The 25,111-nt window shown below is 36.2% G+C and overlaps 6 protein-coding genes and 1 non-coding gene across 11 annotated transcripts; 1 reads left to right on the top strand and 6 right to left on the bottom strand.

Annotated features, from left to right (window-relative positions):
- Positions 1-361: 361 nt before the first annotated feature.
- Positions 362-6,996, bottom strand: smf-3 (NRAMP-like transporter smf-3). Its single transcript, NM_067834.6, has 12 exons — positions 6,897-6,996; positions 5,867-5,988; positions 4,923-5,272; positions 4,241-4,403; positions 4,046-4,177; positions 3,274-3,432; positions 2,555-2,776; positions 1,865-2,008; positions 1,730-1,812; positions 1,096-1,255; positions 987-1,034; positions 362-613 (listed from the first exon to the last, which is right to left on the bottom strand). Exons 2-12 carry the CDS (start codon positions 5,972-5,974, stop codon positions 500-502), a joined length of 1,683 nt encoding a protein of 560 aa, NP_500235.4. The 5' UTR covers positions 5,975-5,988; positions 6,897-6,996; the 3' UTR covers positions 362-499.
- A 1,721-nt stretch (positions 6,997-8,717) lies between these two features.
- daao-1 (D-amino-acid oxidase) lies at positions 8,718-11,671 on the bottom strand. Its single transcript, NM_067833.7, has 6 exons — positions 11,580-11,671; positions 11,390-11,490; positions 10,917-10,983; positions 10,751-10,872; positions 10,020-10,301; positions 8,718-9,144 (listed from the first exon to the last, which is right to left on the bottom strand). The coding sequence occupies exons 1-6, from the start codon at positions 11,661-11,663 to the stop codon at positions 8,832-8,834; spliced, it is 969 nt and encodes a 322-aa protein (NP_500234.3). The 5' UTR covers positions 11,664-11,671; the 3' UTR covers positions 8,718-8,831.
- A 792-nt stretch (positions 11,672-12,463) lies between these two features.
- 21ur-13177 lies at positions 12,464-12,484 on the bottom strand. The gene has a single exon (NR_052988.1).
- A 319-nt stretch (positions 12,485-12,803) lies between these two features.
- Y69A2AR.28 (PEST proteolytic signal-containing nuclear protein) lies at positions 12,804-13,433 on the top strand. Its single transcript, NM_067832.4, has 3 exons — positions 12,804-12,918; positions 13,057-13,194; positions 13,238-13,433. Exons 1-3 carry the CDS (start codon positions 12,808-12,810, stop codon positions 13,313-13,315), a joined length of 327 nt encoding a protein of 108 aa, NP_500233.1. The 5' UTR covers positions 12,804-12,807; the 3' UTR covers positions 13,316-13,433.
- Positions 13,424-15,429, bottom strand: Y69A2AR.32 (the record flags this gene model as incomplete). Of its 3 annotated transcripts, NM_171289.6 has the most annotated exons (8): positions 13,424-13,649; positions 13,697-13,809; positions 13,871-14,056; positions 14,103-14,214; positions 14,287-14,383; positions 14,441-14,629; positions 15,014-15,358; positions 15,415-15,429. In NM_171289.6, 8 exons carry the CDS (start codon positions 15,427-15,429, stop codon positions 13,552-13,554), a joined length of 1,155 nt encoding a protein of 384 aa, NP_741340.2. The 3 variants fall into 3 exon arrangements, with proteins under 3 accessions (NP_741340.2, NP_741341.2, NP_001368328.1); NM_171290.6 differs by lacking the exons at positions 15,014-15,358; positions 15,415-15,429 and having other exon boundaries at positions 13,552-13,649; positions 14,441-14,485; NM_001380098.1 differs by lacking the exons at positions 13,871-14,056; positions 14,103-14,214; positions 14,287-14,383; ... (1 more) ...; positions 15,014-15,358; positions 15,415-15,429 and having other exon boundaries at positions 13,552-13,649; positions 13,697-13,745.
- A 235-nt stretch (positions 15,430-15,664) lies between these two features.
- Positions 15,665-17,814, bottom strand: vamp-7 (V-SNARE coiled-coil homology domain-containing protein). Its single transcript, NM_067831.10, has 5 exons — positions 17,675-17,814; positions 17,551-17,629; positions 17,060-17,402; positions 16,921-17,007; positions 15,665-16,020 (listed from the first exon to the last, which is right to left on the bottom strand). Exons 1-5 carry the CDS (start codon positions 17,802-17,804, stop codon positions 15,874-15,876), a joined length of 786 nt encoding a protein of 261 aa, NP_500232.3. The 5' UTR covers positions 17,805-17,814; the 3' UTR covers positions 15,665-15,873.
- Positions 17,815-18,400: 586 nt separating this feature from the next.
- Positions 18,401-24,724, bottom strand: epg-9 (Autophagy-related protein 101; the record flags this gene model as incomplete). 3 transcript variants are annotated; one of them, NM_171287.6, is made up of 6 exons in its annotated part: positions 18,401-19,058; positions 19,766-19,981; positions 20,728-21,034; positions 22,568-22,651; positions 24,476-24,553; positions 24,686-24,724. In NM_171287.6, 6 exons carry the CDS (start codon positions 24,713-24,715, stop codon positions 18,991-18,993), a joined length of 783 nt encoding a protein of 260 aa, NP_741338.2. The 3 variants fall into 3 exon arrangements, with proteins under 3 accessions (NP_741338.2, NP_741339.1, NP_001023565.1); NM_171288.5 differs by lacking the exons at positions 24,476-24,553; positions 24,686-24,724 and having other exon boundaries at positions 18,991-19,058; positions 22,568-22,621; NM_001028394.5 differs by lacking the exons at positions 22,568-22,651; positions 24,476-24,553; positions 24,686-24,724 and having other exon boundaries at positions 18,991-19,058; positions 20,728-21,007.
- Positions 24,725-25,111: the final 387 nt, after the last annotated feature.

The raw sequence follows: 25,111 nt of genomic DNA, 5'->3' as shown, positions 1-25,111 counted from the left end.
TTCAGATTTCTAGGCCACGGGGATCAATTTTTAGAAATTGATAGAACAAACTTTGCCGTTAAAGAACATATGCTTGAATTCTTGAAATACGATTTTTGAAACGAGTTATAGGCATTTGAAATTGGTGGCCTAGAAAATTGGGGGGGGGGGGGGTGGTGGGAAGTTAGGCCATCAAATAGAAGTCGTCATAGGCACCAACTTCAAACCTGCCTAACTTTCCTTAAGATCAATATTTTTGTATTTTGGCACGTTTCGTACATGGCCTAGAAATCTGCAAATTTGGCTTCCTAGGCCACCAACTTTGAACTTGGCTTTTAATTTGTGAAATCGAAATTTTGAAAAATTTTAAAACACAGTATGAAAATCGGAGATATTTATTGATTTTTTGCATAGGAGATCATATAAATTGATTATAAATTAGGTATTAACATTTTGAAAATTTTCGAAAATTTTTTTGTTTCAAAAATACATATATTATTATAAAAAATTATTACATAAATCAATATCGCATAGACAGTTCGTCGTCGGAAATTGTATTTTTCGTCGATGGATTTTCCGAGTCCTCCAGCCAAGGAGCATCGAAATCGTGGTAGATGGGCTCCGCGAGCCATTTCTGAAAAATTATTTTTTGGGAATCGATTGTTTAGCGATCTATTGTATTTTTACCATGAAAAAATCACGTGTTTTCAGCTCGACCATTCGGTGTAATTTGTGCAAACACCGCCACGCGCAAATGCAGACATTTTTGCACGCGCTGCGGTGAAATTCCTCTTGGGGAATTCAAATATTTTTTCCCGCCATTTTTAAAAATTTTCGAGGCGTTGGTCGAGCTGAATACACGTGAAAATTACCCAAAAAGAAACACTAAATGCCAAGGAACAATTTGAAATTCTGCGCTAAACAACACGCGCCTGCGTAATTGTGGAGCATCGTTTGAAACTCGTTAGAGCCCATTTTAAATATCGATTTTTCGCCCGGTAACTTACTGTTTGAATGGGTGAGATGAATTCCATTGCGACAAGGCAATAATACGTCTGAAAATTTTTTAATTGGTTTTTGTATTTAAATAATTAATTTAATGAAGTTGTCACTTACCAAATATGCGATGAAAATAATGTAGAAAATCGCGCAAAAAATAGTGATTGGAATAGAAACTGCATTATAACCAAATGTTGATCCAATCCAAGAGTATAAGAAATAAAAGTTGATGAATAAAATTATCAAGGAAATCACAATGGAGACCACTTTGGAGACACTGAAAATTTGAAAATTATGGCTAGAAACTTTAAAAGTATATTATCTAGGGAACCGTATTAGTTATAAAAAAGTTGTTAACTATAAACTTGTAGAGCCGGAAATTTCCTATATATTGTTAGTTTACAAATTTTTTATAGCTAGTGTGGTTCAGGAAATATTACCGTTTAAAGTTAAGGGCTGCACAAATAGGAAAATACCAACAGGCATTTGTGTTGATATATCTCGGGAACCATGATAGTTATCAAAAAGTTGTTAACTAACAATTTGTAGAAAATAAAATTTTCTACATAATGGAAGTTGACATTTTTTTAGTAGCTATTACGGTAGCGGAGATATTCAAGTTTGAACAAATTGAAAAAAAAAATTTGAATTATTTTTTTTTTCTAAATTTTTTTATAATCATCGACAGCAATTTTTTTAAACTTTGAATCTTCTATATATTTCAATATTTCAATCTCTTCAAATCTCTCACCTTGCTAGCTTATACTCGTGCATAATATTTCTATCCGATACAAATGTCAGCACTGGAATTAAAGCGAACGGAAGTTGAATCAGCTGAAATTGGTGGGAATTGCAAAAAAAAAAATCGAAAATCCATAAAAAATACCTGCAAGCAATTCAAAAAATCATTCAAACTTGAGATATTATCGATTCCGCCGGAGAAGATCACTACAGCAAGAGTTGGAAGGATTGCCAAAGATCGGGTGATAAGGATACGCTTCCATTGGGGAAGTTTGATTTGGATAAAGCCCTGAAATTGAATAAGATTGATAACTTCAGCAAGGAAAAATAAAAATCGAATTTGATAGTGAGAAAATTACACAAGCAAGTGTGCAACCCTTTTTATGGGATTATTTGGACCCGACTTCGGAATATACCAGTTTTCCTAATGTTTTGTAGTTTTTTCCTATTTTTTCTATATTCATTTTTTCTCCCCGCCCATGCCTAAGCCTCGGCCTGAGCCAAAGCCTAAGCCTAGACCTAAGCGCTAAGCCCAAGTCTAAGCCTAAGCCGAAACCAAAGTCTAAGCCTAGGCTTACCCTAAGCCCGAGCCTGAACCTAGCCCTAAGCCCAAGCCTTAAAAACCTGAAAATCCTAAGCCTAAATAGCGGCAGTAGCGAGCTAACGCTCGCCAATGACGCCAAGCCTAAGCTTAAGCCTAAACCAAAGCCTAAGCCTAGGCCTAAACTAAGCCCGAGCCTGAACCTGACCTTAAGCCTAAGCCTCAGCCTCAGCCTAAGCCTAAGCCTAAGCCTTAGTCTAAGCCGAAGTAATCTAAAAATCAAGAAAACCCTACCTCCATAGCAAACTGTCCAGCATAAGTACCGGTCATTGTAGAAGATTGTCCAGCGGCCAGAATCCCCACCGCCCACACATAAAGTGCAAAGATTCCAAAAGTGCATCCAAGAAAGATTCCGGCATGATAGATATCCGATTGAGCAGCATCATTGTTTGCTGGGAACTCTACTTTATAGAAATCCGGCATTCCATTGTGAGTATTGTTGTAGCAGGTGTCGCGCTGCAAGAAAATCGATAAATCGGGAAAAAATCAATAATTGACAAGAGAACAGTTTTGAACTTTAATGTTAACAATAACTATCGTATGTTCAAATTAATTGACAAAAACAATTTTGCCAAAATTCGTTACTTGACAATTATTGACATTTTTGGTCTAAAATCACTATATCTCCGCGGAACATAACGTGATCAAAAAAGTGTCAACTAAATAAATAAGCAGTAAACAATTTGCTAAAACTTGTTAGTTGCCAGCGTTTTGATAACTAGTAAACCTGCAAAGATACAGACGTTTTAAAATCTCAACACCTCCCTCACAATCTGTCCTACTGGGAAAATTATTATATCTCAGCAGAAAACAACGTTATCAAAAAGTTGTCAACTATCAAATTATAGTGCTTGAAAAGTTCTATATTTTGTCAGTTGGCAACTTTCTTATGCCTGCTTCACCTGGTGAGATACAAGCTTTCAAAGTTTTATCACTTCCACCACACAACTTACAATATCCTGATTCGTCTTTCCATACATTCCTTGTGCAAAAACCGATATGACCAAAGTGTTAATAATAAACGACACAAAAAGAGCAAAAGCACTTTCAATGAAAAAATATTTATTCGCTTCTGTCACTTTTTCAGCTCTCCGGCGGTCCACTCTTCGGCTCTGGAATATAATTAGGATTGCAGAAAATTCGTAGAAAATTCTATGACAATTAGTGGTTCTGGAGATATGAGTGTTCAAAGCAGGGGTGTGCGGCAAATCTCAAAATTTGCCGAGCTCGGCAAATTTGCCGTGCTTAACTAACTCCGAATAATTTGATACCTTTTGATGTCTTTTGGAACACCAAAACTACTAAATCTGCTTAAACATCAAAATAACTCAATTTTGTGCCATTTTACTAAATTTTTGGGGACAAAATCAATAGTGTTCGTCAAAATTTTATTGTCAAATTTTTTGTTGTGTGCGGCAAAAAAATTCGGCAAATTCGGCAAATTTGCCGCACACCCCTGGTTCAAAGTGAAACTTGAAACTATTATATCTCGAAAACTATGGTAGCTACAAAAAAGTTATCAACTAACAAAATATAGAAAATTTAATTTTCATCACTTTATTAGTTGACAATGTTTTGATAGCTTTCTTGGTTTTGGAGATATGTAGGTTTGAAGCTTGCCGCCTCTAACTCAACTTTTTCAAAATTCAAACATTCATAACTCAACAACACTGAAAGCTACGAAAAATTTAAGGTACTTTTTAAGGTACACAGCTCAAATGTTACCTTGACAAGTGCCGAGTGAAGGTAGAAGTTATGTGGCATAATTACAGCACCAATAATCGCTACCCCTTGCATCACCATGTTATTGTCGCAGCCATTGCACCATGGCACAAACATTCCGGAGAACATTTTTCCCTTAAAAAGTAATTTTGTGATTAAAAATTTTACTTAAGAAAAAAATGAAAAATAAAAACTCACCGCATCAGGAGCACTAACTCCAAACTCATAACCAAAAGTAATTGCCATACAAGTGATCAGAAAACAGAAGAATGCTTCAAACTTTCGCACTCCGTACTTTTCCAGGAACAAGAAGGTGAAGGTATCGCAGATTGTAATTAAGACACCTGCCCAGAGAGGGATTCTGAAATTTTTTCTTAAATTTTTTTTTCAATAAAATGTGTTAGAAAATGGAGTTAAGGGCACTTTTTAGCTGAACAATTTTTTGTAGCTATGATGGCTGTGGAGATAAAAAGATAAAAAGCTCAGCTCAGATAGAGAGACGGGTAGAATTTTATCATTTGATTTTAAAAGCTTTTAACTTTACAGATAATGAAGATATCAAAAAGTTGCCAACTAACAAAATAAAAAATATATAGTTTTCTATATTTTGTTAGTTGAAAATTTTTTGTAACTATGCCGGTTATGGAGATCAGGGTCTTGAAAGGTTGACCTACAGCTTACTCATAACCTTCAAACGCTTATAACTTCACAGAAACAATTGATATAAAAATATTATCAACTAATGAAGTAATACGCATGAAACTCTCTACATTTTGGAAGTGAACAATATTTTTCTACCTATTGTAATTTTTGAGATACAACGATTTGAAAAATGCAATAATTTTTTTAACACCTCAAAAATCTCTAAAATATCACTCACACTCCGTTAGAAAGCAAATAAAACGAGATGGCAGTTCCGATGACTTCCTGCATGTCACTTCCAACAATCGCCGACTCTACCAACATCCACAGTACCAAACGAGGAATTTTCGGGTAATAACTGAACGCAATTTCCGCCATATGCTTTCCAGACACCACTCCAAGTCTTGCAGCAAGTCTTTGGAGCAGGAGACCCATTATGTGGGCCACTAGGAGCACCCAGATGAGCTTAAAGTAGGAAATTGCTCCGGCTTGAAGGTCGCTTTCAATGTTTCCCGGGTCCAGGTAGGCGATTGACATTAGGAAACCGGGGCCTGTGAATGCCCAGAGCTTACGCCAACTGAAGGTTGTCTGAAATTTTTATTTATCTTTTTTTAGTTTATCGTATTTTCATATCAAAAATTAAGTTAAGCACAGTGATAGCTTCAAAATGGCACCCATATCGGCTAGGTTCCGATCACTTTGGGTCCCGCCACGAAAACTACTGGTTACTGTAGCTTGGCTTTCGTGGTGGGACCCACTTATTATCAAATTAGAGCAAAATGGGTCATGATTATACTTGAATTAAAGCCCTTGACAAGCTGAATTCAAATTTCAATATAAGAATTCAAAAAAAAAGTATCACCGCCAAAACCCCTATTTATCTCAAAAAACCAACTGAAGGTTGTCTGAAATTTTTATTTTTCAGCTAATTGTATTTTAATGGCAAAAATCAAGTTAAGCACAGTGATAGCTTCAAAATGGCACCCATATCGGCTAGGTTCCGATCACTTCGGGTCCCGCCACGAAAACCTAGCTACAGTAACCCGGAAATTTTCGCGGCGGGACCCAAATTTTCGGTTTATGAGCAAAGTAGGTCATGATTATACTTAATTTGAAGGTCTCGGCAAGCTGAATTCAAATTTTATATTTTAAATTGGTTTTAGTTATCGGGGAAAAACTTACATCTGGAGTATCTTCAACTTCGACCTGAACTTCATAGGTTTGCTGAGCTTTTCGCATCTCAGGCTTTTCCCTAATTTCTTCTATCGGACATTTCATTTCACCCTCCATTGTGAGAATATTATCTGAAAAGTTTTTAAATTTTGAAAAAAAAACAATTAGAAAATTGGGAACAAAAATTGCAAAATTTACAGTGTCAACAGTGTTTTTTGAAATAAAAAAGGTTAAAGCATCAACTGATAATAAAGGTGATAAAGAAGCATATGACAAATGAAACATAATAACAAATGAAAATCAGAAAATTCATGGTCTTATCGGCAAAAAAAATTTTGAAAAAAAATCTGATTTTCAAAATTAATTTTTTCCTTAAATTCAAATTTTGTTATATTTGCTTGTAAAATTCGATTTCAGCTCAATGAAAGCTTTGATTTAAGTATAATCATGACCTACTTTGATTCTGTAAAAAAATTTCGGGTCTCGCCACGATATCTAACGAGTTATTGTAGGATTTCGTGGCGAGACCCAACTTTTTTCTAATTGGAGCAAAGTAGGTCATGATTATACTTAAATGAAAGCTCTAGGTGAGCTGAATTCAAATTTTAATTATACATTTTTGAAAATTTGTCTCAAAGCGAATTCTGCGAATTTTAATTGGATGCAGGAGATTCAAAGGGACATATACCCAATTTTTCAAAATTTTGACTCATTCTCAGTATTCAGCCAACCAAAATCTAATACTTACGCATAACCATAACCTACTTTGCTACAGTATGAAAAAAGTAGGGTCTCGCCACGAAAACTCACGGGTTATTGTAGGATTTCGTGGCGAGACCCAACTTGTCTCAAACTCAAGCAAAGTAGGTCATGATTATACTTAAATGAAAGCTCTAGGGGAGCTAAATTCAAATTCTAAAAGAAAAAAGTTCAAAAATTATTTCTTAAAGCTGCCCAGGCACTTCAGAAAACTGCCTTTTTCGCTCGTAAATCGTGGTTTTATACCAGAAATTTGCAAAAAAAATCCGGAGAAACTCACGGAATTCCAACGACTTTGTCGATGAACTCTAGGCATCGATTTCCTGACGAAATAGTATGTAGAAGTGAAGAGACGCAGAGTATCAAAGACTTTGTGACCAATTGGCTCCGCCTGTAATTTTCTACTGATTTTTAATTTATTCACGTTCACAGACTCTCCGTCTCCTGGTTTTTAATAGTATTTTGTGGATTTCTGGGTTCCTTGATCAAAGTTGAAGGTTTTCTTATCAGAGATTCTTATCATTTTTTTTATCATTTTGGCGTGGTATGATGCTTGTGCGTAGAAGTGGAAGCCAGAAAGTAACGTTTTTTTTGAAATTGGGGAAGGGCGGTTATTCTTTGGAAAAGTTGATTAATTTCGGTTTTGTAGTGTACTTTGAGATGATTTATGGAGGTTTTCGCGGTGGGACCCGATTTATTAAAACTTTTATGTTGAAATTTGAATTTAGCTGACCGAGAGCTTTGATTTAAGTATAATCATGACCCATTTTGCTTTAATTTTTAAAAAGTGGGTCCCGCAACGAAAACCAAGCTACAGTAACCAGCTTCCTTCGTCGCGGGACCCGAAGTAATTGTAACCTAGCCGATATGGGTGCAATTTTGAAGCTCTCAGTGTGCTAAACTTGATATTTGTCTTTTAAGTTAAAAAATAAAAATTTCAGACAACCTTCAGTTGGGTTTTTGAGAAAAATGAGGGTTCCACGGCGAGACCCAAATGACTTGAGTTCTCATATTAAAATTTGAATTCAGCTTGTCGAGAACTTTGATTTAAGTATAATCATGACCTATTTCTCCGACAAATTTGAGAAATTTTGAGTCCCGCCACGAAAACCACCCAGGGTACTGTAGGTTTTTGCGGTGGGACCCAAAAATTTCAATTGGGAAAAATAGGTCAAGATTGCATTTGAAAAAACTATGATTATATAAAGTTTGAAGTTTTTGGGTCCCGCCACGGAATCTCCTGGGTTACGGTTACTTTAGACTTTCGTGGTATGGCCCAAAATATTCACACATACGCGTGATTGTACTCAAATTGAAGCTACTTTTTTGCTGTATTTGGTTAAAGTAGTTGAGAAAAATATGAGAAAAAAACTTGCCCAAAAAAAACAACTTTTCCTGAAAATCTGTCAGTTTTAACTTACTGAGAGCTTTAATTTAAGTATAATCATGGCCTATTTCCGACAAACTTGAGGAATTTCGAGTCCCGCCACGAAAACCACCCAGGTTAGAAAATTAGAAAATTCATGGTCTTATCGGCAAAAAAATTTTTGAAAAAAAATCTGATTTTCAAAATTAATTTTTTCCTTAAATTCAAATTTTGAAATATTTGCTTGTAAAATTCGATTTCAGCTCAGTGAAAGCTTTGATATACGTATAATCATGACCTACTTTGATTCTGTAAAAAAATTTCGGGTCTCGCCACGATATCTAACGGGTTACTGTAGGATTTCGTGGCGAGACCCAACTTTTTTCTAATTGGAGCAAAGTAGGTCATGATTATACTTAAATGAAAGCTCTAGGTGAGCTGAATTCAAATCTTAATTATACATTTTTGAAAATTGGTCTCAAAGCGAATTCTGCGAATTTTAATTGGATGCAGGAGATTCAAAGGGACATATATCCAATTTTTTAAAATTTTGACTCATTCTCAGTATTCAGCCAACCAAGATCTAATACTTACGCATAACCATAACCTACTTTGATACAATATGAAAAATGTAGGATCTCGCCACGAAAACTCGCAGGTTACTGTAGGATTTCGTGGCGAGACCCAACTTTTTTCTAAAATTGATAAAAATTGAAAAAAAGCTAACAATGAAGAGAGCTTGCACTATTTATTGCACTAAAATGTCATAAATTGGACAAAAATATCTTACAAAAAAAATCGATAACTTATTGATTTTTAATTTTCTTCAACAAAAAAAAATCAATAAAATCACAACTTCGACTTTTTCATTTTCAGCACATTTTCCACAATTTCAGCACATTCCAAAGCACATCCCCAATGAAGTGTAATTCCGGATCCACCGTGCCCATAATTGTGCACCAAACTCCTCCCGAGCTCAGCTTGCAGTCTTACAGTACCCCGCGAGGGCCGCATATCAACGTGACTGGACAAAATTTGAGCGGTACGTAATGATGGAATGTTGTGAATGTTTTCTTTGAGGATTTTTTGGGAAAGTTCGGAATTTATTGTCAGGTCCCACTGGTGGGCTTCGAAGGTACCGCCGAGGGTTATTGTGGAGTCGCTGGAAGTTTTTTTGTTTTTTCAACGAAAAATTGCTCAGAAAACTAAAAATTAAAATTTTAAATTTTATCGAGAAAATAAGTTTTTCCAACTTCTTGTAAAAAAACTTTGAGCTTGTAGTTTTTTTCAGCAAATAACGCAATTTTTGAATTCGGCACGTCAGTAGCTTCAATTTAAGTATAATCATGACCAGGTTCTGTTCACTTTGAAAATTTTGTGGTCCCGCCACGAAGGTTACTGTAGATTTCGTGCCGAGACCCACACATTTCAAATTTGAGGAAAGTATGTTATGATTATACTTAAATTAAAGCTCCAAACATACCAAATTTGAAAAATTGCAGGAAAATTTTGATAAACTAAACATTAAAAAGTTAGGGTGAAAATTTAAAAAAATCTGAAATTAAAAAAAAAAAGTTTTACTGTAGAAATTTCAGATTTTAATAAATTGTTAAATAAATTTATCTTACCAAGAAAACTTTAATTTTAGCATTAAAACTTACAACTTGTGAGATAAAAAATTTAAAAATTGTATTTTTCCCGAAATTTTTTTTGAAAATCCAAAATTCAGCAGTAAAAATTTTTTGCTTTAAGTTTAAAAAAATTTCATTTAATTTTCTGAACTCAGTATGTCAAGAGCTTTGATTTAAGTATAATCATGACTAGATTCGCTCAATTCTGAAAATGTTAGGTCCCGCCGCGAAAACTTCTGGAACTTCGCGGCGGGACCCAACTTTCTTCAAACTTGAGCAAACTTGGTCATGATTATACTTAAATTGAAGCTCTCAGTGAGGGGAACTTAAAAATTTCAGTAAAAAATATTTTGGAAATGAATTTCCAGCAAAAATTTTGAATAAAAAATTTTTCAGAGAAACTCACTTCAACAGCGCGTAATACTTGTCATCGATGAAAAAATGTTTGACACGTGGACACGAGACCTTCAAAATCTGACCACGCGTCGGATAGACTTCCTTATCACCAATCAGTGCTCGGGACCCCAACCCGGTGCAGTTCACTGTGACGTCATAGCTTCTTGCCACGTCATCAATATTCTCGATTTTTTGTTTTTTGAATTTCCCGCCATTTTTCAAAAATTTATCGGTGCACCACTTGATATATGGAGTTGGTTCCAGGTACCATGTCGTGTAGAATATTCCGAATCTGAAGGGGGAGAATTTCGCTTCAAGACCAAAAAGTTTGAGTCGAATATATGACAATTGAATTCAGCTCGCCGAGAGCTTTCAAATAAGTATAATCATGACTAGGTTTGAGCTAATTTGAAAATTTTGCGGGTCCCGCCGCGAAAGCCTACAGTAACCCAGGAGCTTTCGTGGCGAGACCCGATATTTTTTGAAATAAATGGAATACAGCCATGATTATACTTATTTTGAAGCTCTCCCCACAAGCTAAACACAAATAACAAATTTTAATGGGTCCCGCTACGAAAACGCTGGATTACTGTAGATTTTCGTGGCGAGACCCAAAAAATTTCAAATTTTACGGAGCCTGGGCATGATTATACTTATTTTAAAGCTCTCGGCGAGCTGAATTCAAATTTTTCACTCGATTTTTGTGAGCACTTGTTTTCAGAAAAGCAAATGTGCACCCACTTGTGCTCGGGCCTCCGTGCCACCTGCTTCATCTCGGCGTCCGTCAAAATGTGCACATTTTTCATCAGTTTTAACCATTTTGGCTCACTTTTTACACTTTGTAACCAATATCCTGATTGTTCCTGAAAAATATTAAAAAAATAAATTTTCGTTCGGGTGGGGGTACCTCCGCGCCAGGATTTCCGTCAGCTTGGTACTCATGGATTCGGGAAATTGTGGCAGATGTCCAGTTTCTGGAAAAAAGTGTTTTTTAATGTAGCTATTTAACAACAAAACGTCAAATGATAAACGTTTTGATGAAAAATGAGAAAAAAATTTCAAAATTTTTTTCCGAAATTTTTTTTTCAAATTTATATTTAGAAAATTTAACATTATAATTTTCAAATTCAGCTCGCCGAGAGCTTTCATTTAAGTATAAACATGCCCTGGTTCCCTTCACTTATGGGTCCCACCGCGAAAACTACAGTACCCCTAATGAATTCGCGGCGGGACCCAAAATCCTTCAAAATTGTCGGAAGTAGGCCATGATTATTGTTATTTTGAAGCTCTCATTGAGCTGACTTCAGAAATAATTTTAATTTTTTGAAAATTACTGAATTTAAAGAAAAAAAATTTAATTAAGAGTTAAGGTAAACCTACATAATTCTATCCACATCATCGTCACAAAGAAATGGCTCAATGAGCCCGGCTGCCACGTCACTTGTAGTGTTCGGAGAAAATTTTTCAGCAATTATTGTCACCTGAATTTTTTTTAAAACTTTTCGAAAAAAAGTTTCAAAAAAAATTGTTTTTCAAAATATTTTCAATTTTAAAATTTTAAAATTTTAACCTCACAATTTGGCAGTCGTTCCTGAATTGCAAGAGCCGATGCTATACCGTTAATTCCTGCGCCTAGTACAGCAATTTTAGGCATTTCTGAAAAATATAGATTTTTTGAGTTTTTGAAAAAAAAAAAAATTTTATCAAAAAAAAAAAAAAAATTTTTTTTCAACATTTTGTTCAAAATTTTTCTGTCATGAAAAATCTCTTAAAAAATCAATTTTTCCTACTAAAAATAACTAAAAACTACGATTTCTGCAATTTCCGCACACATTTTATAGGTGTACCGTGCACGTGCACCAAAAACGACGAAACAGTGTGTAAAAGGAGGTAAGATCATAAAATAAAAACTAAAAATGCAATAATTAACAGTGATAAGATATGAATTCTCAAATTTCTTTGTTATGTTGATTGTTCTTTGGGCATAAATAACTAGAGAATAGCCAAAGTTAATAGTAAAAAAAATCATAAAAAATAGTTTATCTTCACAGGGAGGAGAGCTATCAAAAAGTTGCTCACTAACAAAATGTTGAGCATAAAATTCGGCATAAATTTTTAGTTAAGAACTTTTTAATAACATCTATATCAACTGAGAAATGAGCGTTTGAACCAGAAAGTAAGAAGGTAATTTCTAGCTAATATATCTCAGCTGGTATCAGAGATAGAAAAAAGTTTTCAAATGGCAATATGTTCTACTGTTTGTTAGCTACATTTTTGCAGTTGATAATTTCTTGGTAGCTCTAATAGTTTTGGAGATATTGAAGCTTGAACTTTTTATATCAAAAATGTTATGTAAAGCTCAATTTTTCGATTTCTTTCTTTAAATTTTTAAAATTTAATGACTAAATCATCAATTACATTTTTTTTTCTTTATCATTCCAACATTTTCATTTTTGTTTTCATTGTTTTTCCCCACTAAAACCCTCCTTTTAACAATTATTTGATAAAATCTCGAGAAAGCAATGTAATTGCGCTCCATCGCACACCGCGCCAAATGGGGTGATTCAAATATTGTTCGTCCCTATTTTCACATTTTCAGTAGTTTTTCTCAATTTTCATCCTATTTTTGTGTTTTTTTCGTTGTTTTTTTTGGGGAAAATGAATAGAAAATTCAATTTTTCATTAGAAAATCGGTATTATACAGAGAAAATACTGTTTTTTCGATAAATTTTGCTATAAATTCGATTTTCGAATTTGGCAAAACTATCGCATGTATTTTTTTTTTCATTTTCAGAAGAATGAGCACCGCACCAAGCACACCAAAACAGGAGCAGCAGGAGCCCGTCGAGGAGAAAACTCCGGGCAGCGAGGAGCCAGAGGAGCCACAAGTCGGGGAGAATAAGGGAAAAGTTCGTGGAAATTCTTTTAAAAACTACATTTTTGCATTAAAATTATGCGATGCGGTCGAATCGCGGATCCAAAATTATAAATTCTATTCAAAAAATAAATAAATTTCGACTAAAAAACCCTAAAATTCCAATTTTCAGACTCCAGTGGTCGTCCCATTGCCCCACGAGACGCCGGCGGCCGTCCGTAATCGTCGTCATATTCAAAAGGAGCTTCACATTGGCTCACCATCCGACAATATGCTCTCTCCGTGTACCAGCAAGATTTTCGGCAAAAAAGTTCGTCGAAACCTCGATTTTCCCATTAATTTTCCATTTTCAGAACGCCATCTCAGGCCCAGCGGCAATTCTCCGCAGCAAGCAGCACTCGACGATCCCGTTCAAGATGGAGGACGACTAAAAATCAATCATCGATTTCTCGATGCGATCAATGTTTCATGTTGTACCATACTCTCTCTCTTCTATCTCTCTTTCTTTCTTTTAAATTTCCCCATTTTTCCAATAAATTTTTGTTATTTAGAAATGTTTATATAAAAGCTGGATAAAACGAGGAGGGTGAACAACGAACACAGATAAAACGAAGAGAAAATGACACAGGATTTGAAGAATTCGAGTAGAGAAATTTCCCAGGAGAAATCAATATCTTGGTGGGTAATATGGCGGCATCATATAGCACATTGAATATCCTGGAGGCGGCATCGGAGTGGACATCAGTGGTGGCGGATACGGAAGATCTGAAAAAAATCGATAGTTTATTGATTTTTGGAATCAAAAATTCTACTTTTCCGACTGCTGGTGTCACCGGCTCCATACTGCGTAACTTTCATCATTTTTTGCTGATCCTGAAGCCCGAAGGTGAGCAATTCATGGGAGGCGAGCAGTGTTTGGGCGGCTCTGAAAAAAAGATTATTGATTTTTTAGACAACAAAAACAAAAAAAAATTGTAATTTCCCACTTCAACGAGTCATTGACAATCTCATCGGTTAGACTGAAAATCGCGTCGTTTGCTCGTCGCGGACTATTCTTCGTCTTGTGCACAATATCGGTGACAAACTCGCGCGAGGATACAGAGTGAGCGAACTCTTCTGACGTGGCATCCGGTCCACGTGGCTTCTGCCAAATGCGCTTTTGCTGGGCGATTCTGCAAGAGAATCAGGTTAAAACCTGTCAATTTAATATCAAAAAACCCGTAGACTGATCCAACATCTCCATATGCTCCGTGAGCATCCAATGGGCGAAGCTGCAAGTCTGTGGAATTTGACGTCGGATCCGCTGAATAACGTGGACGGCGGAATTGGCCTGAAATACAGATTTTTAATTAAAAAAATTAAATTTTAGAAGTTTCAAGTTTCAAGTTAGTTTTCAACGCACCAACATGCTCATTGGATGTGCTTGTAACTCTATAAGTCCCATTGATCAGCGAAATATCCACCAACTGTTGTCGCTTCAGCTCATCCTTCCCATCTTTCTGGAATTTATATCGTTTATTTTTCAATTAATATCTTTTAAAAATAATTTTTTTTACCGGCGGCGACAATAATCTCTGAATGACTTCCACGGCATGAGCCATTTTCGCCTGTGCCGCTGACTGAGTATCTTGGCATTCGATGTAGACGTGCAGCGGCTCTTCAGTCAACGCGTTTCTCGAAATAATCGATAATGACGGTTTGGAGAAGCTTGGTGTCGATTTGTTTGGCTTGCTTTCCGGGTTGGACTGCAAAAATCGATAAATAAAAGTTCAAGATTCAAATATTTAATGTTCCGCGCCACGCTAAACAACACGCGCATGCGGGATTTCGGAGCATTGTTTGCAATTTCGAATGGTTTTTCGATTCTAAAATCGCTATTTTCTCCCGATTATCACTGATTTTCACAGATTTTCACAGATTTTAAAGCAATTTTCAGGTTGAAAATGTGAAAAATAAGTTAAATCTTTAATTTTCAACTTAATTCTCTAGAAAAATCCATAAAAATTGGAGAATTTCTCAAGAAAATCTAATTTTGGTTCAAAATTAGCGCTAAAATATGTATATCAACAAAGTTTTTCCTGGATTTTTCCGGATTTTCAACTAAAATTCCATGCAAATCCTGTACTAACCGCCGTGGTGGAAGCTCTTCCTCTCACAAAGATGCGGCAGCCGGTCTCCTTCTCCAACTGCTTCACCGTCATGCCACGTGGCCCGAGAATTCGGCCGACAAAATTGTATTTCGGATATTTCTCGACAGGAACCATCAAAATCTCGGACAACGTGACGACGAATTGCCGCCGTTGATCGTGATAATTATCATTGTTTCGCATGAAACGTGGCAATTCTGGCTCGGCGGGTTCATCGGTCGCCGGCGCCGCTTCGATGGCCTTGCCGATGAGTTGCAGGAGGGTTTTCAGCTCGACTCCGCTTTCCGATTGTGCCAGCTTTTGGTCGCCGCCGCTGGCTTGATTTTTCTGGAATTTAAGCTATAGATTCGAGGAGAAAATTCCGCTAAAATACTAAAATATACCTTATTTGAAGCCATTTTCTCGATTTTTCAGCAAAAAAAATACCTGAAAAGCATAAAAATCAAGTGAAAACTGTAAAATTGAAAGGGGAATGGGAAATTTTGTAAAAATGAGGTGAAAACTAAAAATAATCAGCGCAAAAACAAAGTGCCAACGTGGCACACGTAATTAGGGCGCCACGTGGAAATTCGGGACTGGGTCATCATTTTTTTTCTTTTTTTTTAATGGTAAAAAACATTATTTTCAGTTTAAAAATACAAGTTTATAGTGAAAAATGGCAAAATAAGTACAAAAAAATGGCGAAAAAAAAAACAGGAAAATACAGAAGCACATCAACAGGGGTGAATTGAACATTAGTTTTGACGGTTTGACAAAAAAATCAAAAAAAAAAAAAGTTAAAACATCAGCAAAAACTCGTAGAAAAATGGAAATCAAAGAGGAAATCGATACTTTTCACACACTCATATAACACCATTTTTGTGCAAAATTGTGAGCACAATGGCGGCGACGATGATGGTGACGACGAGCAGAAGAATTAGGGTCCATTTCAGGTTTTTCTGGCAGAAATGACGTTGGACACGGCGGGCAGTGGATTTGAATGATGTTGCCTGAAGAAAAATTCTGATGAAAAATGGTGAAAAATCCAAAAAAAAATGAATTCCCGCCAATTTGGGAGCCCTCTGCAACTTTTTCCTCACGAGGGACGAGGAAAAGTGGTTTCTAGGCCATGGCCGAGGGGCCGACAAGTTTCAGCGGCCATTTATCTTGCTTTGTTTTGAGCCTGTTTTCTTTTGTTTTTCACAGCTTTTTCCCGTTTTTTCTTATTAAAACTGATAAATAAATATTTTTTGCAGATGCTAAAACAATTTCCAAGTAAAAATCATGTATTCAGTGGGCAAGCAGCGGTGAAAGTGGGCATTGTAATATGATGGATTACGGGAATACAAAACTTAAATTTTTTCTGAAACATGATACATATGCTGCTTAGATGCTGAAAGTACCTGATTTTTATAACGAGACCGCTGAAAAAGTTTCGAGGTTTTCAAAATTCAACTTTTTGTGCGAAAATCTCGGCTTTTTCACCAAAAAAGTTGAATTTTGGGAAACCTCAAAACTTTTTCAGCGGTCTCGTTATGAAAATCAGGTACTTTCAGCATCTAAGCAGCATATATATCATGTTTCAGAAAAAGTTTAGGTTTAGTATTCCCGTAATCCATCAATTTACATTGACCACTTTAACCGCTGCTTGCCCACTGAATACATAATTTTTTACTTGGAAATTGTTGTAGCATCTGCAAAAAATATTTATTTATCAGTTTTATTAAGAAAAAACGAAAAAAATCAGTGAAAAACGAAAGAAAACAGGCGGAAAACAAAGCAAGATAAATGGCCGCTGAAACTTGTCGGCCCCTCGGCCATGGCCTAGAAACCACTTTTCCTCGTCCCTCGTGAGGAAAAAGTTGCAGTGCGAGCCGTGTTCGCAATTTTTCGTGGAAAATTGTCCTAACCGAGGTTCTCAGCGCTTCCGTTCGATTTTCCATATTCTCCAGACGCTCCCCGCGCTCCATAATTCGCTCGACATTGTCCGCCATCACCTGAAATTACGGAAATTTGATTTTTAAAAAATCGATAATTTCCCCTAATTACCTGCCGAACATCGTCAACTTGCCGGCGAATATCAATCATTCGCTGCTGTTGCGCCGTGGGGAACGTCTCGTTGTGCTGTTTCTGCAAAAAAAAATCCAAATTTAGATGAAAAAATACGGAAAAACTCACAATAAATTTCAAAATATCCGGTTGTAAATGTCCCAGCAAATCGTAGGCATTCGACTGCGCGATGACCATTTGAATATTCGAATAATCCATTATTGATCGAATTTTTGAGTTCAAAAATTCCAGAGCCTCCTCGATTCCCATTCCGGCTTCTCCCACACAACAGTAGACCATATTGGAGAATGTTTCGATGACAACGACGAAATATAGGTGATATCTGAAAGAATTATCGATTTTTTGAGACCACGCGTTGCGGTCGCGTCGCGGCCACGAAATTTCAAATTTCAGGTTGATTTTTTGTCGTTTTTCTGGTTTTTTTTCCGATGGTTTTAAAGTCTTTTAGCTTAAAATTGTAAAAAACCAACCCTCCATCGAGCTCAATGACTCCATCGTTATTAAAATACGTCCGTACACGCGATTTTACGAGGCGGATGACGTCACTATCTGCAAAAATCAATAATTTTTGGGATTTTCTTCAAAATTCTGTACCATTTGGCGGCTTTACGTCGTTAAATTTCGTTGCCTCGTCCATATTTTCACAATTTCCCATTGCAATTGGAACAATATCGCCGGAAACTGTCGGTCGGCACAAGACCACTGACATCACACGGCCCGGCATGTTGGAGGGGCTGAAAAATGGAATTTTTTGGTTGAAAAAATTGCAAGAATCGATGATTTTAGGCTCACTTTCAAGAAGAAAACAAAAAAAAAATTCGTCGAAAATGGCGAAATTTATAGAGAAAACCATCACATTATTCGTTGAGAACAAAAAACTCGTTTTTTCCTTCTTTTTGAATGATTCATCGATAGAAAATGGTGAAAAAAAGAGAGATTAGGAAGAAGTTTCAAAGTTTTTAAGCGAAAAATCTATTAAAAAGCATCAGAAATCCATTAAAATGTTAAAAATAAATTTTAAAGTCAATAAATTTGAAAATAAAAGTTGTCGTTTCGAGACCCAAGTTAAGACTAACGACATGCGCCTTTAAATCACTACGGTAATTAGTTGAGAATTTAATTGATTTTCGCGCTTATTTTTTAATTTTCATATGCAATAGATCACTACGGACTGGAAAATTGAGTGAAAGTCGAAAAAAATCAATGAAAATTCAGATTTTTCGCCAAAATTTTTCTAAAATTTATTTCATGCAAAGAAATATCATTTTTCAAAGACTTCGCAACTTATTCGAATCCAAAAAAACTGAAAAACGTTGCTTAAAAACATTTTTTAATCATTAAAAAATCAACACAAATGGAAAAAAATTGGAGGGAAGTGGGTGGCTTATCAGAGAAAATTTTTTTTTTTTTTGGGAAAATTTTGGGAAATAGTGTGAAGAGTGAAGAGAGTGCGAGGGGTCCCGTAAACGAAAAAATCGAAAATTTTCTTCCAATTTTTCAGGCAGAAAAGAGGTAATTTCAGTGGTGGAATTCCCCTAAGGGAAGAGGTTTTTGTAAGGTAAATGCGGAGAAAAGGAAAAAAAGTAGACAAAAAAATCAATTTGGTGATGAAAAAAAAAGTGAAAAAATTGAGTAAAATGCACAGAGAACAATGAAAAAAATGGAGAAGAATCCAAAAAAAAAACTAGATTTTACAGAAAGAAACTGGGATTTTTTACAAAAAAATTTCAAATTTTTACACATATTTTTTAGAGAAGATTGGAAGAATGTACAAAAAATACACACAAGGAATGGGAGGCGTGGGCGGAAAAATTTTGGGGTGAGGAAGCTCGGAGAAAATCGCAAAAACCTAAAACAAGTTGGAAAATTTGGACAAAAAATGAGTAATTTCGGGAGGAGGCAGATTTTTTTTAGACAGCAAGGATATCTTTCCAACGCGATAGTGCCACTTGAGCCAGCGATTGTTTGTGCTCCATTTCTGCAACAAAAAAAAATTAAAAGCTGGCCTAACTTTTCTACTGGTGGCCTAGAAGTTTCAAAACCAGAAAAATTAAATTCAGCTCGCCGAGAGCTTCAATTGGAGTATAATCATGACCAGGTTCTGATGAATTTGAAGAATTTTGGGTCTCGCCACGTGGTTACTGTAGGTTGTCGTCATTTTCGTGGTGAGACCCAACATAATCGGAATCTTGTCATGATTATACTTAAATCAAAGCTCTCGGCGAGCTGATTCCGAATAATTTTATAAAATTTTAAAAAATTTGAAGACGAATGAGTCTCGACACGATTTCTCTTATTCTCGAGATTCTCAACATTCTAAATTTTTCTAAAACTCACATTACCAGATTTTTCACAGAATATTTCAAAATAGGTGTTAATAACGCGGGAAGTTATAAACTATTTTGAAAATTTTAGAATTTCGCAAAAAAAAATCGTGCCGAGACCCATTTTACGAAAATTTCGAAAAAAATTAATTACGAAATTATTATCTAGCTCACCGAGAGAGAGAGCTTTAATTTGTGTATAATCATGACCAGGTTCCGATGATTTTGAAAAATTTTGGGTCCCGCCACGAGGCTACTGTAGGTCTCCGTGATTTTCGCGGCGAGACCCCAACATAGTCATGATTATACTTAAATGAAAGCTCTCGGCTAGCTGAATTCGAATTTCCAACTTAAAACGTACGTGGAACAGCCTGTCGTCGAATCTTGAACAAATACGGTTGGCAATCCGAGAATTTCGTCTCGAAAATCTCGGGAATCTCGGTTTTCGTCGGCATTTTCGGCGTATAGTGATTGTGATTAATGTGCTCGCAAATATCCAGCACTTTTTCGCCAATATCGTCAGCGACGCGTTGACGCATTTTTTGAAGCTCATCTATCGATTCGACACGGAAAACGTCTGAAAATTTGGGGAAATTTGAGTTTAAAAGTCGTGAAAAATCGATAAAATATCGATTTTTAAAACTTTTTTTGCATGTTTTTGAAAAATTTATGTTAAAGTTTCTTTAAAAAAAATTCACGGGGTTCTGGCCTTCCTCATTGAATTTTTCGCGCTCCATTGACAATCGCCCGCCGGACAATGCGTGGGAAAGACACGGACAAATAAATTTAGTTTTACAACTAAAATCGAGCCGTGACGCGACACGCAACGCGCCGTAAATCGACCCCAGATATGACCGAGCCAAAATGGCCTAGTTCGGCAAAAACTCTTCCATTTCAATTTATGAGGGAAGCCAGAAATTCCACGTGTATTCGCTCTCGACCAACGCCTCGAAAATTTTCAAAAAAAAGGCGGGAAAAAATATTTGAATTCGCCAAGAGATTTTTTGTGATGATATGCATATAAAAAATGTTCGAAAATAAATTCAAAATTTTTTGGACCAAAGCTTTTTTCCTTAAAACGCGCCCAAACCTAGCTAAACTGCAATTATCAGTAGAGCGCGTTTACACTGATGTACCCTTTGCCGGGCCGTGACGTGAATTCGTGTTTAGTTAAAAATCAATTTTTTACAAAAAAACAATATTTTTTCGAAACAATTATTGTTTTTTTTTCAGACATTTTTTGGTTTAAGATAAATTTTTTTTTCATTAGAGAACGTATTTTATCGATTTTTCATTTTTTTTTTTGGAAATTTAAAAACCTACCCAAGATAAGCTTCCATTCTTCCCATGACGTTCCATCGTCGGCGACCGTGGCGCCGGTAGCAGTTGCCGCCGCACCTCCGAACCACGTGACGGCTGTTCCAATGACAGAGTTGGGCTTTTTGGATTTTGTATAAAATTGGAGTCCGATTTGTGCGGACAAAAGTGGAATCGCACTGTCTGTCGGACTTCCGACTGTCGGCGTGCGACGTGGTATCGAGCCAGAGCACGTGGCTTCTTCCACTTCACATTTGAATTGACGAATGTCCTCGTCGACGCACATCGCCAGCTCCGTAGAGTTCACGCGAACCTGAAAAACGAAAAAATTTAAAATATTAATTGATGGCCTAACTTTTCAGTGGTGACCTAGAAAATTTTGAAACTTGAACATTCGAATTCAGCTCATCGAGAGCTTTCATTTAAGTATAATCATGACCACCTTTGCTCAAGTTGGGAAAATTTGGGTCTCGCCACGAAAATCACAACACCTACAGTAACCTCGCGGCGGGACCAAAAATTGTTTGAAATAACGGGAACATAGTCATGATTATACTTAAATCAAAGCTCTGGACAAGCTAAATTCAAATTTCTTATAAAAATTCGGTAAAATTGAAGTTTGAGAGTGAAACAAGGTCTTGAAGCGACATTTTTAATTCATTCTAGTATTATTTCTTTCGAGATCCTAATACTATAAAATTTTAGTGAAATATCTGATATTAGCTCTTCTAGAGCTTTCATTTGCGTATAATCATGCCTATGTTTGGGTCTTACCGCGAAAATCACGAACACCTACAGTAACCTCCTGGCGGGACCCAAAATTCTTTAAATCCATCGGAACCTGGCCATGATTATACTCAAATTAAAGCTCTCGGGGAGCTGAATTATAATTTTTGTGAGTTTGAGAATTCTAGGCCACCAGTAAAGAAGTTAGGCCAGCTTTCCATGTTTTATTCGAAAAAAAAAATTAACCACGATTTTCTGCATTTTTAAAAAAGATCATTCCACTTTAAGACCTCAAAAACCAAATAAACTTGTTGTTTTTTTTTTCGATTTTTAAAATGTTTTCTAAGTTTTTAAAAACATCACCAGACCTCCCCCCCCTCTATCCCGTGAAGGTTCAATTTTCGAACACCTTACCCCTTATCTATTGAGCTCTCGGAGCACATAGACAACACGGGGGGCTCCGTGAGTTCAGAACCAGCCACAAATAGACACGGCGGAGGATGTCAGGGATAAGAGTAGGTGTGTCTGCGTCTCTTCTATGCCTGCGTCAGCTGATTCATTTGGACGAGGAGGCAAAAGGTGCGTACTTTGGGGTCAGTCTAGGGATTAAAAGACCAGAAATTGAAGGAAAAAAGTGAGGAAAAAGAAGTTCCCCGTCAATTTTCATTATTTTAAAGTTGAAAATTCGAATTCTCCGTGTACGAAAACCTATAATGTGCCGGCGGGACTCGAACCCCGGGCCCTTCACACCAAATCCCAACCTTTTACCTCATGCGCCATCCGTGCGCCCGGCGCTAGATGGCGTTTGGCGTGCTGGTTGCACCATGGCGCAACCGGTAACGGGTTGGGTCTTGGAGTAGAGAGCCCTGGGTTCGAGTCCTTCTGCTGAATTTCTTCTTTTTCTAGGTTTTCGCATGTGGGAAATTCGAATTTTCAAGTTTAAAAGCGTGAAAATCAATGGAAAATTTATTAAACGGGGTTGTTTTGTTCCAATAAAACGAGTTTCCCCCAACACTTCACTGTGTCAATAGCGCAATGTTATCGTATAGTGTTGTTTTGACTCTCAAAGATCTCAATGACGAGGAGAAGAAATTGGGTCACAAAGAAGAAAAAACCGTACATAAGTCATATCAATCTGCTCACAACTGACTTCCTTGATACCGATCGATCCCATCGAGAACGTCTTCTCATCGTTGTATTGGAACTGAAAAAAGACAAAAACATTAGAAAATTGTAGCTAAAAATCGATTTCCCGCAGGTTTTTCAGATTTGAAAGTTGAAAATTCGAATTCCCCAAGTGTGAAAACCCAGTAACCGCCACAGGGGTTCGAACCCGAGACCGTCTGCACCAAGGCCCAACTCGTTACCAGTTGCGCCACTCGCCACCAGTGCCAGGCTTCACAGCTTCTGGAAGGTAGACGCGAATGGCGCAGCCGGTAACAGGCAAGACTATGGTGCAGAGGGTCCCGGGTTCGAGTCCTTTAGCTGGTGGTTTAATAGGCTTTTTAGGCTGGAGAATTCGAATTTTTAACTTAAAAACCTTGCAAACAACAGGGAATGATTTTTTAAGGGTTTTGTATTGACGAAATCCCCCTCAAATTTAATTTTTTGATCTCAAAAATCGTATCAATTGCACTTGTGCAATCACATGCCTCTCCGCTTTTCAAAATTTGCTATCAAAAATGATGAAATCTTGTAGTTTGCTTGCACAATCCGACGACAGATAGATAATGATCGGCGGGCGACCTCGAGACCGAGGACACCCACCCTTTCACTTTTTGAAAACGATCTTGAACATTTGAAAAAAAAACCTTCTGCCATAGCTAGACAGGAGAACATTTTGGAAAAAAAACTGAGAAAAAAAATTTTCGAGCATTTTTTGATGTCGGTTTTTAAAAATTGATTTTGAGGTTCTAAAAATGATTTAAAGTCGGGATTTTTTGATTATTTTCGATGATTTTTTTGATGAGATGTTAAAAAAAAATAAAATGTCTAAAAAATAGTTTTTTAGAAAACCATTTTTTTCAGAATTTTATATTTCAAAAAAAAAATGTGTTCCGTGTTTAAAGGTGCATAGAACGTCTAAAATGTTTATATATGATTTGATAAGAAGCCTTCTTTCCATGTCTGTCTCTAGCCTCCCCTGCCGCTCTCATAAGGTCGTCATCCCGTGCTGCCGACGAAAAAACTGTTGATTCTCCCCCCGTGATGAGAGATCATATGACTACGGAGGAGACGCAGACAGGCAAAGAGACACTGGTGAGACGCAGACATCAAAAGATACACTATTGCATGACTTTGGGTGATGAGTTTTCACGTGATTGAACACTTGATTATAGGCGGGAAAATGGAATATGATTTTTGAAGAGTTTTTAAGAAATCGATAAATGTTTGGGTTTAAAGAGAAAAAAGCTGAAAAATCGCCTTTTTCAGGGGGATTTTGACGAAAATCGATTTAAAAACCGTTGAAATTTAATTTTTTTGAGAAGATTTGACCTAAAAATCAGTCTAAAAGTGATATTTTAAACGAAAATAATTGATTTTTAAGTATTTTTTCACTGTCGTCACGGGGTTCTGGCCTTTCTCATTGAATTTTCGCGCTCCATTGACAATTGTCTGCCGGACAGCGCGTGGAAAAGTGTCGTTTACTCCACGCGGACAAATACATCAGTTTTACAACTAAAAACGAGCCGCGACGCGACACGCAACGCGCCGTAAATCTACACAAAATCTCTCCGACCCAAAATGGCCTAGTTCGGCAAACTCTGCCATTTCGATTTATGAGGGAAGCCAGAATTCCGTGTGTCGTATTTTGACATTTTTAGCGTAAAACTTGATATGACTTTATTTTTATTTAAAAAAAATGCCCAAAATGTTTGAAAACGGGGAAAATTCAAAAATTTTACTTGAAAATTTAAAAAAAAAATCAACTTTTTTGAAAAAAAAAATCCATTTCCCTATTCTTTGCATTAAAAACCTTTTTTCCCGAATTTTTCAGATTTGTAGTCAATTTCCGAGCTTAACCTACCCTTCCAAGTGTTCTGTGAAGGAGCAACGAGTGGAAGATGCATTCAACGGCGTCGGTCACCTGACGAAGTTCGACAGTCTGAAAAAAAATTGGGTTTTTGGTGAAAAGTTTGAAATTCGCAATATTTCAATGCGTAAAATTGATTTTTTAGGCCGGAAAATGAACTTTTTATTTTTATTTTTGGGACTATAAAAAAATCGAAAAACTAACCAGTCGCAGCTCATTCTGTCGGATATTCATTCCATTAACCTGAAAAGAGAAAAAATTGGAAATTTTCGGAAAAAAAATCGGGAGGAAATTGAGAGGAATTCCGATAAAAAATGAAGAAATAATTATTTGGTATATACCAATATATTTCGAAATTATTTTTCGTCGATTATCGATGCACCATAATTTCATCAAAAATAGAACTTCATTCACTTTTCAGATTTTTTTTGGATTTTGCAATAAATGGGATCTGAATTAAAAAATCGGAGAAAAATACAATTTTCAAAAAAAAATTCGAAATTTTTTGAAAATCTCAAAAAAATTTCTCAAACAATTTTTTTCAGAATTTTTTTTTTGAAAATATCAAAAAAATAATTGAATCCTGATTTTTTTTTGTAATTTTAAGTTAAAATTATTTGAGTTTTACAG

The sequence above is a fragment of the Caenorhabditis elegans genome, chromosome IV (genome assembly GCF_000002985.6).
Source record: "Caenorhabditis elegans chromosome IV".
NCBI lineage: Eukaryota > Metazoa > Nematoda > Chromadorea > Rhabditida > Rhabditidae > Caenorhabditis > Caenorhabditis elegans.
The sequence above is the reverse complement of the archived record's forward strand: the minus strand, read 5'-3'. Positions and strand labels throughout refer to the sequence as shown.

Bases quoted from the DNA above. Each gene is read 5' to 3' on its own strand.
- smf-3 (NM_067834.6), bottom strand. From the start codon at position 5,974: ATGGAGGGTGAAATGAAATGTCCGATAGAAGAAATTAGGGAAAAGCCT. The intron at 4,404-4,922 runs GTGAGTGATATT...AAAAAATTTCAG, and splicing joins TATTTGCTTTCTAACGGAGT to AATCCCTCTCTGGGCAGGTG. The intron at 1,256-1,729 runs GTGAGAGATTTG...TCAAATTTTCAG, and splicing joins CACGAGTATAAGCTAGCAAG to TGTCTCCAAAGTGGTCTCCA.
- daao-1 (NM_067833.7), bottom strand. From the start codon at position 11,663: ATGCCTAAAATTGCTGTACTAGGCGCAGGAATTAACGGTATAGCATCG. The intron at 10,873-10,916 runs GTACCCCCACCC...AATATTTTTCAG, and splicing joins ACGGAAATCCTGGCGCGGAG to GAACAATCAGGATATTGGTT. The intron at 9,145-10,019 runs GTGAGTTTCTCT...AAAAACTTCCAG, and splicing joins AAGTATTACGCGCTGTTGAA to CGACTCCACAATAACCCTCG.
- Y69A2AR.28 (NM_067832.4), top strand. From the start codon at position 12,808: ATGAGCACCGCACCAAGCACACCAAAACAGGAGCAGCAGGAGCCCGTC. The intron at 12,919-13,056 runs GTTCGTGGAAAT...TCCAATTTTCAG, and splicing joins TCGGGGAGAATAAGGGAAAA to ACTCCAGTGGTCGTCCCATT. The intron at 13,195-13,237 runs GTTCGTCGAAAC...TTCCATTTTCAG, and splicing joins GCAAGATTTTCGGCAAAAAA to AACGCCATCTCAGGCCCAGC.
- vamp-7 (NM_067831.10), bottom strand. From the start codon at position 17,804: ATGCCGGGCCGTGTGATGTCAGTGGTCTTGTGCCGACCGACAGTTTCC. The intron at 17,630-17,674 runs GTACAGAATTTT...TGATTTTTGCAG, and splicing joins CGACGTAAAGCCGCCAAATG to ATAGTGACGTCATCCGCCTC. The intron at 16,021-16,920 runs GTTAGGACAATT...ATTTTTCTTCAG, and splicing joins CGGAAGCGCTGAGAACCTCG to GCAACATCATTCAAATCCAC.